Genomic DNA, 16,059 nt, shown 5'->3' on the forward strand with positions numbered 1-16,059 from the left:
AACTCTCTACAATGTAACTTCTTCTAGCTGAACTCTCTACAGGGTGACTTGTTTGTAGTTGAACCCTCTACAGGGTGATTTGTTTGTAGCTGAACTCTCTACAAGGTAACTTCTTCTAGCTGATCTTTCTACAGGATGATTTGTTTGTCTCTACAGGGAAATTTGTTTGCAGCTGAACTCTCTACATGGTAGTTTCTTTGTAGCTGAACTCTCTACAACGTGATTTCTTCTAGCTGATCTCTCTACAGGGTGAATTGTTTCTAACTGAACTCTCTACAGGGTGATTTGTTTGTACTCTCTACAAGGTAACTTCTTCTAGCTGATCTTTCTACAGGGTGATTTGTTTGTAGCTGAATTCTCTACAGGGCAATTTGTTTGCAGCTGAACTCTCTACATGGTAGTTTCTTTGTAGCTGAACTCTCTACAATGTAACTTCTTCAAGCTGAACTCTCTACAGGGTGACTTGCTCCTAGCTGAACTCTCTACAGGGTGATTTGTTTGTAGCTGAACTCTCTACAAGGTAACTTCTTCTAGTTGATCTTTCTACAAGGTGATTTGTCTGTAGCTGAATTCTCTACAGGGCAATTTATTTGCTGCTGAACTCTCTACATGGTAGTTTCTTGTAGCTGAACTCTCTACAATGTAACTTTTTCTAGCTGAACTTTCTACAGGGTGACTTGTTTGTAGCTGAACCCTCTACAGGGTGATTTGTTTCTAGCTGAACTCTCTACAAGGTAACTTCTTCTAGCTGATCTTTCTACAGGGTGATTTGTTTGTAGCTGAATTCTCTACAGGGCAATTTGTTTGCTGCTGAACTCTCTACATGGTAGTTTCTTTGTAGCTGAACTCTCTACAATGTAACTTCTTCAAGCTGAACTCTCTACAGGGTGACTTGTTTCTAGCTGAACTATCTACAGGGTGATTTGTTTGTAGCTGAGCTCTCTACAATGTAACTTCTTCTAGCTGAACTCTCTACAGGCTGACTTGTTTCTAGCTGATCTCCGTACAGGGTGACTTGTTCCTAGCTGAACTCTCTACAGGTAATTTGTTTGCAGCTGAACTCTCTTACATAGTGGTTTCTTTGTAGCCGAACTCTCTACAAAGTGATTTCTTCTAGCTGATCTATCTACAGGATGACTTGTTTCTAACTCAACTCTCTACAGTGTGATCTGTTCATAGCGGAACTTTTTACTGGATGATTTGTTTGCAGCTAAACTCTTTGCATGATTGTTTCTTTGTAACTGAACTCTCTACAAGGTAACTTCTTCTAGCTGATCTCTCTACAAGATGACTTGTTTCTAACTGAACTCTCTACAGTGTGATCTGTTCATAGCGGAGCTTTTTACTGGGTGATTTGTTTGCAGCTAAACTCTTTGCATGATTGTTTCTTTGTAACTGAACTCTCTACAAGGTAACTTCTTCTAGCTGATCTCTCTACAGGGTAATTTGTTTGTAGCTGAATTCTCTACAGTGTGATTTATTTCAGCTGAACTCTCTACATGATGGCTTCTTTGTAGCTGAACTCTCTATTAGGTACCTTCTTCTAGCTGATCTGACTACAGGGTGACTTGTTTGTAGCTGAATTCCCTACAGAATAACTTGCAATGTAATATAACTGAGTAAATTATACATGCAGCTGAATGCTTTATTAGGGTGACTGTTCTATTAGAGTATCTCGATCTCGCATTTGCTGCACATAGTTGCCTTTCGAATCATAACTCAGTGATTTGTAATCCGATTCTTCTGTACTACTGCAACAACTTTCTATGATGATTATTCCAGCTACATACTGATTTTCAGTTCATTGCTCTAAGCGGTTTGCCTGGTAGACACGAAAACTAATAGTTTTTTTATTCATAAAAATCGATCGCGTAATTTTGACACAGGTTGGGTTTTGTGTCATATCTCGATGGTCTTTATTCCGATTCCTTTCAAACCACAAAAAGGCACTCCTACGATGGTTGCTCCATCTACATATGAATTTTCAACTGATTCCTCCAAAGGGTTTACCCTGTAGGCGCGACAGACCTTCGACCTCATTTTACGCTAATAATCGGTCATAACTCCGTGAATGTTCATCGGATTCCTACCAAAGTTTGTACAGAGATCCGCCTTATGCGCCCTTTAAGTGTGCCAAATTTCAGCCCGATCCGAGCACGCATTCGTGTTTTATGGCGGATTTTGCGAAGTGTGCGAAATGAAGAAGTAGAAGAAAAAAACGAAGAAATTAAAACGAAATTTTGTTCGCTCGTATCTCGGAAATGGCTGGAGCGATTTTCTTCAAATTTGGTATGTAGACTCCCCTAACTGGGCGGCACGTGTCTAGCAAATTTGGTTCCAATCGGATAAGGGATCACAGAGCTACATAGGTGTGAAAATTGCGTTTTCTTTCTTCCTGTTAATATACTCACGGTGTGGCGCGCCGGCTTCTTGGGCCGCACGACACACTATCGTGTGTCTTGATTACTAAGTCAGCAGATGATTTTGTAGATTAACTTTTGATACCCCATTCATTCATTGCTAAGCAGCAATCTCTGTTTCAAACAAATGTTATGTCAAGCCTGCTTCCAGGACAGTTTATAGTAATAGGCGATTTCTCAGATAATTATTCTTTTGTGTTATAGTACAAGATGCAGCCCAAGGATTCCATTGGAACAACTCACAGGCGACAATACATCCATTTGTTGTCTATTACTGAGAATCAGGAAAGCTAGAACATATCAGTTATGTTGTTATATCTGATTGCTTACAATATGCCACAATTGCTGTGCATTTATTTCATAGGAATCTGGTACAATTTCTTCAAAAAAAATTTCTAAGCATAGATAAAATACTTTATTTTTCAGATGGATCTGCAGCTCATCGCATAAATGCAGTTATCAGTATGTGGCACTTTACACACTATACTAATACATCTTTCACTCCTCTTTTCATCAAGTTAGCACCACAACTATTGTTGAGACTCTTATCCATTCAACTTCTTCAAGCGGTGTATGGCATTTTAGTTTGAAAATAGGCTCCACCACTCCATTGAAATCCAGTTACAATACGACAAATGTTTATTATCTCTCAAGATGCAAACAGCCATCTTAACATTCAGTGTATCGCAGTGTCCACTTGAGGTGTTTCAGGGACTTTCCAAGAGGTTTTCCCTAAATAAATCATGTGATAATTGTCAGTCTGGTGGTGCTTGTTCTTAGTCATGGCTCTACAATGTGGCATGTGTACTTTACTATAGTATAGGCTGTCAAAAATTGTTTGTGCATTTTATGTGTGATTATTTGACAGGATTAATTTTGATGAAAGTCAGAAAACTCTATGCGGGAAAGAACTGTTATGTTGTAGGGCAAACGTAGCCATTGATAAATGGTAGCTAGCTGGGCTACTCGGGCGAGGATGACTCGCCTTTGCAAGTCCGTTTGACTAGCTAGCTATAACCACTGTAGTAGATATGAACACAACAGATAAAAATGTATGGTATTATGATAGGTACAACAAGCGACACAAAGAGGTACAATAGATATCGTGTATGTATTAAAGCCAACAAGCTCCTCTTGGCTGGTTTCTGTTGATGCTGCTGCACAAATGTGACCCAGTTTGGGAAAACTGGTCTTATCACCCATGTTAGCAGATTCAATTTTTCACCCAGAACACAAAGCTACATGAATAAACCATCTAATTTCACAATAAAAATCAGCTAGGTTTGAGTGGACTGGTTTTGCTGGCTGCTTTTCCCAAGCCCAGTGGTGATCAATACGTGTGGTGCCTTAATGGAGCTCTGGTTAGCCTGGGGGTGGCTGTATGTGGCTGTACAGCTCCATGGTGTTGAATATACACATCCGCTGTGAATTTCCTTTTATTTTAGCTAGTTGTGATACCTGAACAGCCCATAACTTGACCTATTTCATCCCAAAACATTCCTGTTCAATTTTAAAACAGCATCTTTCCCACCTTCCAGGCCCCCACCTCCTACCCCTTTTGGAGCTTGCCTGATACAGCTAACCTCAATTTAAAAACTAATCTAAAATGGCAGGAAACTTAGCTACTTTTTCAGTGGATGATCTGGAAGGTAATAAATTGTGAAAATTTGGTACACGTAGCTACCACCATTGGCAAGCTACAATACTCTGAATATGCGATTGGGCCTGTGAAAATAGGGCATGTGGGCACATGATTTTTGCCCACTTTTTCAAACATCCATCACTCATAACTTTTTATACAATTATGCTATTCAAATGCAATTGTTAGCTCTTAGGAAGTATTTAATTGGCTTTATGATGCAAGTTACAGAATGTAAATATTCTGTTTCAGTGCTGCGATATGGCCTGTAGTAGAAAGGGGTGTAGTTTGTGCCCACATGCCCTATTTTTGCAGGCCCGGTCACATATTTAAACCGACGTTTCTCAATACTTTCAAATGGACAATAAGACCGGTTTTCCCCAACTGGGTCACAAATGCCCATCCTAGTCTTGCGCAGAAACCAGACCTACTTTTTTCTTTTGCATGTGAAGGTAAAAATGTTTTTAACTTTTTTCCAACCTAAAAAATCTGCACACCTTTATTATTGTCCATCCAGTTACAACAGTTGATCTAATGTTGCATAAAATAGGAACACTGACATAGGGAATAATGATGTAGTTATTGAGAGAAGGATGGTATTTCCCTACAGTGACATAACACACACTTGCCAACAGTAAAGGTAGGTCTACTCTAATAGAACAGTCGGTCTCCATTATACACTGTAAATTCTTCAAAATTTACAGTGTAATAAAACAGCCAGTACTATGTATGCCTTTTATGTTAAACAGGATGACAGTAATCAATATAGATGCATGTCAGACTCTCCAAGATAATAATAATGCATTTTGAATGAAAATCTTACTCAATTCATTGTATACCAGTAAGCCTATCGCTGACAAAAATGAGTGATATTCACCCCAAAACACCTTTGCTGTAAAAAAGGCATGTCCAAGAAACTATAAGTATCTGTAATCCAATGTAAATAAAGCTCAGTTGTATAGAAAGACGTCATGAAGCAAAAATGACTGGTAACTTAAAGAGCTGATATCTGGAGTGGCCAAGAACCAATTTTAGTATAATTACCAAAGATTTAATCAATACAAGAACACCTTGGGTACACCCATTAAAGTAAAAGTAACTGGCAACTGAAACAGCTGATATCTAAAGCAGCCAAGAATGAATGTTCATATACAACTAATTGCAATTAACAAAAATTTAACATTGAACCTTTATCATTCAGCTACGTATGTACAGGTACTCTTGCTGCATCCTAAATTAATTTCTTTATCTCTACTTGGCTGGTTATTTGGCTGCCTTTTTTTCCATATATACTAACTATTATAAAAGGTGGCCAAATTACCAGCAAATTAGAGTTAAAAGAAATTAATTTAGGATGCAGCAAGAGTGAATATAGAACACAGCTGAATGATAAAGGTTCATTGTTAAATTTTTGTTAATTGCAATTAGTTGTATTTGAACATTCATTCTTGGTTGCTTTAGATATCAGCTGTTTCAGTTGCTAGCTACTTTTACTTTAATGGGTGTGCCCAAGGTGTTCTAGTACGGATTATAACTAATTTTATGGCTTCAGATATAGTTAATTTTTGCTGTGTTTTTTGTCTCTGTTGTTGTGTGTATGTAAATGAATGCTTTTCATCCTCGATCTTTATTATAATGATATACTGAAATACAATAATCAAGTGTATGATAATCACCTCCCACCCTCATCAGTTTTTGCTGCACTATGTGATGGGAAAGAAGAAATATAATAAAGATGGCTTTACCACAAACCTATTTTTTTACAACTGTACAAGACCGAGTTGAATGGTTTCAAAGTGATAGCTCACTATACAGGGGGTTTGGATTTTTTCTATAACTTGGAGGGTGGTTCGTGATTAGATGTTGTATATCACATTTATTCTTTGTATGTCTATATGAAACCTTTACATCTACTTCTCAATGCACAATGTATGCAATAATGATTTTCATTTCGTGGCACACAGGTGAGGAACCTGAAAGGTCTGTATTATGTCACCTGAGCATGGGACCCAAGGTTACCTAATGATATAGACCTACACATAGCTTTTTTTATCATGTTGTCTAGCCAGCTCAATTATAACATTATTTGCAATGAGGAAATCATACAAAATGTAGTATGGTGCTGTAAAAGTGCTATTCCATCCATATTAACAGCCTGCTTTGCTAAATTAACAATACTGCTGTACATGCACAAACTACACCATTTTGTATGACATCACAGCCTTGTGAGGCTCTAAAGAGACCATTTGGGTATCGGTATTCAACTTGAGTGTTATATTACAGGTCCATCAGCACCTCCACAAAATGTTACCACTATGGTGATCAATTCAACATCAATATTTGTCTTTTGGGATCCACCCCCTTTTGATGATCAAAATGGTAGTATCACCAGCTATCAAGTGAATATCACTAAGCAAAACACAACTGTTGTGTCTGTCATGATCAATGATACTAGTTTTATTGCTAACAACCTGCAAGAATTTGAAGAGTACTTTATTGAAGTAGCAGCCATGACTTCTGTTGGTTTAGGTCCATTTAGTGATCCTGTTAGAGATATAACTAATGAAGGCAGTGAGTTGCTTTTGTATGGTTTTAATCACTATAATGGTATACTGTAAGTAGCTATGCCTTATTTTGATCATAGTTGCCAAATGTGAAATGAAGACTAATTTCCAAAGTCCAGTCACATAATTGTGCATGTGTGTACACTGTATAAAATTGAGTGTTGCATTAAGTTGCAAACTAGTCTATTAGAGTGAAGTAGATTTCAACATATTTTTTCCATTCACAGTAACATCATCCAGTAGTTCTCTGTCATCATCCACTGTAGCATCATCCAGTATTTCCTCAGTGTTGTCCACAATAACACCTTCCAGTGTTTCTCCAGTGTCATCCACAGTAACATCATCCAGTAGTTCTCTGTCATCATCCATTGTAGCATCATCCAGTATTTCCTCAGTGTTGGCCACAGTAACACCATCCAGTATTTCCTCAGTGTTGTCCATAGTAACATCATCCAGTAGTTCTCTGTCATCATCCACTGTAGCATCATTCAGCATTTCCTCAGTGTTGTCCACAGTAACATCATCCAGTAGTTCTCTGTCATCATCCATTGTAGCATCGTCCAGTAATTCTTCAGTGTCATCCACAGTGACACCATCCAGTATTTCCTCAGTGCCATCCACAGTAACATCATCCAGTAGTTCTCTGTCATCATCCACAGTAATTCCATCCAGTATTTCCTCAGTGTTGTCCACAATAACACCTTCCAGTATTTCTCCAGTGCCATCCACAGTAACATCATCCAGTAGTTCTCTGTTATCATCCATTGTAGCATCATCCAGTATTTTTTCAGTGTTGTCCACAGTAACACCATCCAGTATTTCTCAATTGTTATCCACAGTAACATCATCCAGTAGTTCTCTGTCATCATCCACAGTAACTCCATCCAGTATTTCATTAGTGTTGTCCACAGTAACACCATCCAGTATTTCTCCAGTGTTGTCCACGGTAACAACATCCAGTATTTCTCCAGTGTCATCCACAGTAACATCATCCAGTACTTCTCTGTCACCATCCACTGTAGCATCATCCAGTATTTCCTCAGTGTTGTCCACAGTAACACCATCCAGTATTTCCTCAGTGACATCCACAGTAACATCATCCAGTAGTTCTCTGTCATCATCCACTGTAGCATCATCCAGTATTTCCTCAGTGTTGTCCACAGTAACACCATCCAGTATTTCCTCAGTGTTGTCCACAATAACACCACCTAGTATTTCTCAATTGTCATCCACAGTAATATCATCCAGTAGTTCTCTGTCATCATCCACTGTAGCATCATCCAGTATTTCCTCAGTGTTGTCCACAGTAACACCATCCAGTATTTCCTCAGTGTTGTCCACCGTAACACCATCCAGTATTTCTCAATTGTCATCCACAGTAACATCATCCAGTATTTTTCTGTCATCATCCACTGTAGCATCATCCAGTATTTCCTCAGTGTTGTCCACAGAAACACCATCCAGTATTTCTCAATTATCATCCACAGTAACACCATCCAGTATTTCCTCAGTGTTGACCACAGTAACATCATCCAGTATTTCTCTATCAACTTTTATTAAAATCTCCCCATCTTCAGGTTAGTATTATACTGTATAGCCTAAATGTTTGAAAAGTGAAATTTTCATTGATTTCACAGAAGGTTTTGGGGGCTAACAATGAAAAATTTTTCCTTGAAATCAGGACACACAGTAGTGTGTTGGGTGGCCAAGAAGCCAGCATGCAACAACACCATGATCAAGACACACGTCAGTGTGTTGTGTAGCCAAGAAGCTGGCATGCAACAATGTGAATATATATATTGACAGGAAGAAAGAAAAAAAGATTTATGCACCTCTGTAGCTTGTGCTTCCTTTACAAAACAAGACGTTTTTGTTGTGAACATGCCCACCAATGTACTCCACATACCAAAATTGAGCAAAATTGCTTCAAGTGTTTCCGAGATATGCGACTTCAAAATTGGCTTAGTTTCTTTGTTTTTCTTCTAATTTTTTGAGGGTAGCTCACAAGCTGGGACCCTTGTAGTGAGAAAACCAATTATAAATCCATTTAATATTTAGAAATCCTGAAATCTATAATCACTTTTAAATATGGTTATTTTTGTTCTGTCTATTCACGCATTAATTTCATGAACTTTGAGTCAGTGGCGTAACTAGAACCAGTGCCTAGTGCAATCAGTGGCATAGCCAACCTGAAGGTGATGGGGTGATGATCCCCCTCCCCACAGAACACTTAATGTTGTGATTGTACAAAAAGGCTAATGACCCAATGATGGGCTAGCCAGCATACGGTGTAGTATTAGCTACCTTATCATATTACAATATCCAAGTAGCTGCTTTATTGTCTATGTAACCACTGCAGATTGGGCCTCATCTCACTCTCATGTGTCTCAACTGTACTCCAACATATTCGTCCATGATCAAGTAGAGCTATACATCACTGGCAGTATAGAATAATGTGTTATAGCTATCTAAGTTAGACATTGTGCTACACTCCTGGTCACACTGATTTCGTCCACTGAATTTAGTTAATTACCACTCCAGATTCCAGGTTGTTGAAAGTTCAGTTTTCTTGCAATTCTTTCTGTTAGGTTATGTAGCAGAGCAGGTAAGCGAAAATATCATTCACCTTTTGATAATAGCACCAAACTTGGTACAACTTTTGCTTAATTCATACTATTTATTTTCATATTAAATATGGTGCCATTAAAATTACCAATCATATAACACTCATAGAACGTGACAAAAGTAAAATCAATAGAAACTGTATTGTGGAAGCCATAAAAGTACTATATAGAAGATATTCTGAAACTTTGAGCAAGGGATGGTCATATCCAAAAGCTGATCAAGGGAGGTGTCCATCCAGGTCATTAGCTTGCCATGTTAAGAAGCACAGAGGGTTATGGTATATGAATCCATATATGTGCAATGTATTATTTCTATTGGATTGTAGGCTCGGCCTATTATGCCCAAAATTTTGCCTATTATGCTTTTGAGCATTGCTCAAAAATTAAGCCTATTATGCTCAAAATTATGCTTTCAAAATCAAGATTATGCTCTAGAACTGACTGTTTTATTAGAGTATAATTATCAGCTTTTCCTGACTGCTGTTTTAGAGTAAGTGACTGCTCTATCAGAGTATCTCAATCTTATTTCTGCAAAGTGTGAATAACCAACAAAGAAACGGTTTAATAAGTTATATTACGTTTTTAAACATGAAATGCACTAATAATACTATTAGCAGTGAATATTTGCTTTCTTTCAGGTGTGCGTATTGCACATTTTAATCAATTTTCAAATATCATCCCTATTATGCTGGCATTATGCTTGATGCTTTTGGTCACCTAAAATTATGCCGGCATAATCGGCTGGTGCCTATTGGATTGTACTTGTACTTGTAACGCTAAAATATTGGCTCCATTAGAAGTGTTCAAAGACCTTTTTTTACCACATTTTGAAGATATTTTGGTTGCATCTGCAAATTTGAAATATTCCCATGTGATTCAAGCAAAAATGAAGGTTCTGAATGATCTAGTATAGTTTCCTGGCCAGTTAAAAATAGACTTATAACCCAGCTTTAAAGTTTCAAAACATTCCCTAAGGCAATGAGTTTGATGTAGCACCATATCTCAATGATTTAGTATACCTTACTCAACTTCCACAGAAAATTTGGTGTTTTTATCACGAAGTGAATGATTTCATTAAAATTTGTTGCTTAGCGACTCTACTAATGAATCACTCTGTGGTGAATTCAATTACAAACTGTTCACCATATAGTCTAAGAGTACAGCTACATTTTGAGTTTCCCTGTAGAAATTTCAGCTAGATACACATTCCCCTGTAGAGTATTCAGCTGCAAAAATCAAAACAATTGTAATAATTACTATACGTGTATAGCTAAATAAACAATTAAAAAATTTCTTCATCATGTCCATAGCTAATCCTCATTCCTACAAGTATACAAAATATTAGAAATTTATAACTAGAGGAGGGATGACAGTCGATTGATAAAAAGTACTGAAACAAGTGCATGGGGTAGTGAACAAGTTATTAAAATGTTATATCCCTACTGCGCATTTCCATTATGGCATCTTAAGCACGGGAGGGATATAACGTACTTTCAGCCGATTTCATACGTGAATCTCTCACATGTTTGTAATATTCATCAAGATGATGCTGTGATCTGTCCTCACTGCTGTAGTTTTCCTTTTTATTTGAGAGTATGTCATCTTTGTGAGCTTCATAATAGGCCTCATTTTTGCCTTTCCTCCTATTCCTCCATGCCACTTCCTTTGAAGGCATTATCACTCCAAATATTACCTCAGAGAGAATACACAAAGTAATAATGCTTAACTAATTGTATTTTTCCACACATGATTATGTAACAAATTTACTAACAGGATCTAGCAATAGAATGTGTTAGCTGCAGCAAAGAAATGCGTTTAGAAATGCAAGCAGTTAATCTTTGCCTGTTAGTTTTGCTACAAACAAACACTAAATATCTCTTGTGCTTTGGTGCAATATGACACAATATGTTTGGACAAAATGATTATGTGGTGTGTGTGTACTCTGATGGAAGCTGTACCAATGAGCAATGGCCATGATAAAGGATGAAAGGTAAAACAGTAGCACATCGTACGCATTCAATATTGTGAAAGTTTTTTTTTTGCCACAAAATTTGAAGCGTTTCCACCAAAGAAATAAGGCTGTAGCTGTAGCCTGTTTTCCTTTTCCGCTATGCTTGAGTGAACGCATCAGGCAGTGAGGCATTAGAAAATTCGCTAAAAATCTTATTTTTTTTGGAATTTCGTAGCACCGTGCCGAAAATGCTTGGGTTGTTCTGAAGACACATTTGGGTTTTTTATACCTGACCAATACTGTCAAGTGGTTGTGAAGGATTTCTGAAGGTGATTTTGGTAGATTTTTCTTTGTGTACCATGCCCACACCTTCATTGTCCCTACTATACAGTACTGTCATACTGTATGATAGAAAAGAAAAACAAGTTAAAAGTAATACCCAAAGCTGGCCATAGGCTGGCTTTAGGTATGAAATTACCAAAAGAAGTGATATCTTGGCTGTTTTTGATTAGACTTTTACACCTTACATGTTACATTTGGGATATTTTTGCTAATCTATAACATTGCTTAACCTCAAAAAGAGTAGTCTCAAGACAAACTATAATACTCAAAGGGGACATTCAGGATTTTGTGAGGGGGTTCAGGTTTGGTTGGAGTGTCTAAGGTGGTTCCCCTGATCATCAGTTTTGAGACAAAATAAAAAATTAGTACATGCACAAAAAGTGCTCCTAAGCAGGAACAGTAAGGTATGTTCAGTCTAACTATAACATAGCTGAAACCTACACCCTGATGTTTATGTAACACATAATTCTGTAAACTCACTTTATTAGCACTGGAGCTAATTGATTTCACAAATTGTTAGAATATGATGATGGCTGACTTCAAATTTCTTGCACTTTTGTTGGCAAAGCTTTCTTCCAAACATGGACATTATTTTGGTTTTCCTATTGATGATCAGCAATCATTGAAGGAACTCCAATATATACATACATACTTCAGTATATTTGATGAAACATCACATGCCCACCTCATGTCCATCAACAACTCTTTACAGTTTAAACAATAGACAGCATGTGCTGACTTGCCATATGATGGTGAGCAGTATCACCAATTACTACTCACTATATGATGCATTACAGCAAAACATACTCTACAACATGGAAAGTTTAAGTCCAGAACATTCATTGTAATTAATTTATTATATATAATACACATGTATCCAAAGCATCATAATGTGCAACTCTACCGATAATGTGCAAGCACTGCTGAGTGTCACAGTAGTATCACGTATACATAATAGTGATTGCAAGATACTGTTACAAATGTTTGTATAATTATTTTATGTTTGTATAAACAGATTTCTTGGGTTGTGACATGGGACTGGACAATACGTGGGGGATACTGTGGCCAAGAACTTTGAATGGAAATGAAGCAAAACAGTACTGCCGAGGTGGTAATGAAACACACGGTAAGCATGAACACAAATGTGATTTACTTTAAAAAGGATGGTTAATTTACTGTTTAATGCATTACAAAGTAGCAATGCATCGAGTTCTATGAGTGACTAAATGTGACATGCGACAAAATTAATGGTGAAAAATCACTTTGTTGATAAATAATCCCATTCCTACCATCTAAAATATATAAACAGATGTTTGGTAGTTAAATCAAGTGTTCTAGGTCCTTTCCTTCAAGTAAATATCATGTATCATTGTCTAAAGACTTAGTTTTAGCCATTCTGTCACCTGCCCAATTTTTATAATGTGTCCCACACATGTGAAATTACTACAAGGTCTGATATAATCATCTATATCTCTTAGCAGCAAAAAGCTTTGGGAGTGAAACTTCAAAGTTTATATCCCCTAGCAGAGAGAAACTGTGGGTGTGAACTTAAAAGCAAGAAAGTTTAATAATATTATTACTTTGATCGGGTTACTTTATCCAAATGTACAAAATAATTTATGTATTTTTTAAATACTGAAATTTTCTGTTGAGTTTTCGTACAACTTTTGCATGTGCCTAAAATGATGGTTTTTCAAAATCAGGTTACATAATTTATATCAAGACACACAATAGGGCGTCGCGTGGCCAAGTACAGCCAGTACAAGCATGCGACAGACAAGTGTGTGTTTTACAGGAACCAAACATTGTTTCACACATCTTTAGCTTTATAGTTCTTGAATGGAAATAATTCAATTTTGTTGTGAAAACTCCATTGGGGTGGGGCATCTTCTATTCAAATATGAGCTAAATTTGCATGGCCATTACTGAGATATTCTCCTTCAAAGTTTGTCTTATTTTCTTAGCATTATTCTTCTTTTAGCAACACTGAGACAAATCACTATAACTTGTGCTTACTTCAGTTGATTTACTTCAAATTTGGAGGGCAGTAGAAGTGTCATAAAGCACATTTACAGTTCAATTTTTGTACTGATCAAATAAAAAGAAAGTTATGCATGATTTTTTTTAAATGCAAAAGCAATTTTTGTTATGACTGCAGGGTAAACACTTCAAGGAGCAGGTTGAAAATTCATTAGTAGATAGATTAACCACCATAGGAATGCCTTATGGTGGTTTGAATAGTGGCCATTGAGATAATAATAATAATGCACCAGATGTGCAATCTAGCTTCGTGAACAAAAAACAATTTATTGTCATACCTATACCAGCTGAAAGGGATGAGCTGAAAATTGAAATGTAAGTAGATTAATCATCTTTCAGAATAGAACAATCTGGGATAAAACCTGTGAGTTATGATGTGAAAACCAACTACCAGTATATAATAGATGTGTGATTGAAATATTCTATTAGTGCAGTCGCCCTATCAGAGCAGTCAAATATGTGTTCTATTAGAGCATTCAGGTCCCAATGTAGAGAGTTCAGCTACACAACAAGTCACCATATAGAGAGTTCAACTACAAACAAATCACCCTGTAGGGTTTGCTACAAACATTCCAGCATAATGCTTGATGCTCTTGATATGATTTACACTCAAAATTATGCTGGCACAGAGTGGTTCTAGAAAATCTGCTGACTGGTTTCCAACTCCAAAGTTAAAGAACATCTTCTTTACTTGTGCAAGGTATAATAAGCATAGTCAATTGTTTCTGACACAGTGGCTGTAGGTCCACACATTTGAAAAGGAGACAAGTTTCACTCCAACGCATAGTACTAAAGGTTTTTACAAATAAAAAAACAACCTTAAACCCATTGGTTGAATTTTATCATTGAGGCCCTTTCAGAAAGATTTTAAGCCTTAACTGAGCAATTTTAAGCATTGAAATGACAAAGATAACTTCTTGAAGGTGCTGAAGAAGCAATTATTAAAGAAGTTTATGTCATGGTCGCTTAAAGTTATTTTACACTGTATAATCGGTAATATTTTTGACTTCAGATTAGCGTAAGTCACCAATTGTCGGCACCATTTCATCACGCAATTGCCGGTAATTCTTTAAATCAATGGCATATGAACTTCCGGTTTGAACCATTTAACAGAGCAGTCCTTCATCTCTTAGTGCACCAAATTTTAATTATCTCACGTGAGTGAATGTATTTTTATGAGGAAAATCGCAATGCCTATCGTGTGCCAATTATTGGCATGGGGTGACCAATTATCTGCATAATGTGCAATTTTGTGTGTAATTCCATGATGGCTCGTTGGTTCTTTGTAAAATTTTTATTGGGGGGAGCAGTCCTTGGATAACTCTGTTTTACTGAAGTTTTATGAAGATGAGGCCAGCCGTTCAAGATATTCAAGTAATAATTATGTAAAAGCATACTGGTTTCCAATACAATTTTTTTTACACAATTCCATGCTTAACCAAAATGGCTTGTATATCACTTTAACAACAATAATCACCAAATGAAAACAATTCTAAGAAATGTTTTAGAGGATATAACAGCCCATTGTGGAACTTGGTAGCCTCCGTATGCCCTGTAGCCTCTGTAGTTTACAAGTGCTGATAATTGGTACATGCCGATAATTGGCGACTTACGTTACTTGGTTTATTCTGTATTGTTTGACCAAGTTTTTGTGTTAGCTATAGATTCTATTAAAAACATCTTTGAGTAGTATATGTATATGAAATACTAAAGTTTCACAATGAGTGGTAATGGGTAGTTCCACCCTGTTACCTAGCAGAAGCAGTTTTCAGCCTCAACATAACATTAGCAAGATCACATTCTTAGGAGGCTTAACACATCCTCTTTAGCTAACCCAGATACAGCTATGCCCCTTTCCATTGATTATTCCTATTAATTCCCTGATTATTTCTTTCAATGCCCCAATTACGTTAAACTTATGCTGGAATTATGCTTATTAGGAGACCTATAATTCTGATAATCCAACAACTGAATGTGTTACATATAATGCTCTCAATAGCAGCTTGGCGTATTATATTGAAATACATCAAGCGATTAGCCAATAGAATTAGTATTACACTTGTTTGTCAAGGTCCCTTGACAAAAATCTGTAATACTAATTTGATTGGCTAAAAGTGTGGTGTGTTCCTATTAGAAATAAGTGCCCAACTTGACAACTAGTGTTACCATAGTGGTAGATGCCCCACGGCATAGCAATAATATGGTTGCTCAGCAACGGTTTGCTAGGTAACCATTGCTATGGCAAACATCATTTTGAGACCATAGTAACGGTTGCTAAGTGTGGTTGGTCTATTACAGTGGTTAGTTTTGAATTTCTGTTGTCTAGCAACAGTTGCTATGGTTGTCGGATTAATTTGCAATAGGACAGATGGCTGTGGTATTCGGGATCAGTAGTTTTCACATTGTAAACAGGAAGGAAATAGTGCTTGGCTTTGCCTCGCACTATTTTACTCCTTCCTGTTTACACTATTAATCCCAA

General features: G+C 36.9%; 1 protein-coding gene across 1 annotated transcript in view; it reads left to right on the plus strand.

Moving 5' to 3' along the window:
• LOC136253714 (uncharacterized) overlaps positions 1-16,059 on the plus strand; it is a 124,771-nt gene that overhangs the window by 94,373 nt on the left and 14,339 nt on the right. Inside the window, exons 15-17 of the mRNA XM_066046372.1 lie at positions 6,343-6,630; positions 6,851-8,200; positions 12,556-12,666. Of these exons, the coding sequence (XP_065902444.1) occupies positions 6,343-6,630; positions 6,851-8,200; positions 12,556-12,666 (1,749 nt within the window). The remainder of the gene's footprint in view (positions 1-6,342; positions 6,631-6,850; positions 8,201-12,555; positions 12,667-16,059) is intronic.

This window comes from Dysidea avara, chromosome 4 (genome assembly GCF_963678975.1).
Source record: "Dysidea avara chromosome 4, odDysAvar1.4, whole genome shotgun sequence".
Taxonomy (NCBI): Eukaryota; Metazoa; Porifera; class Demospongiae; order Dictyoceratida; family Dysideidae; genus Dysidea; species Dysidea avara.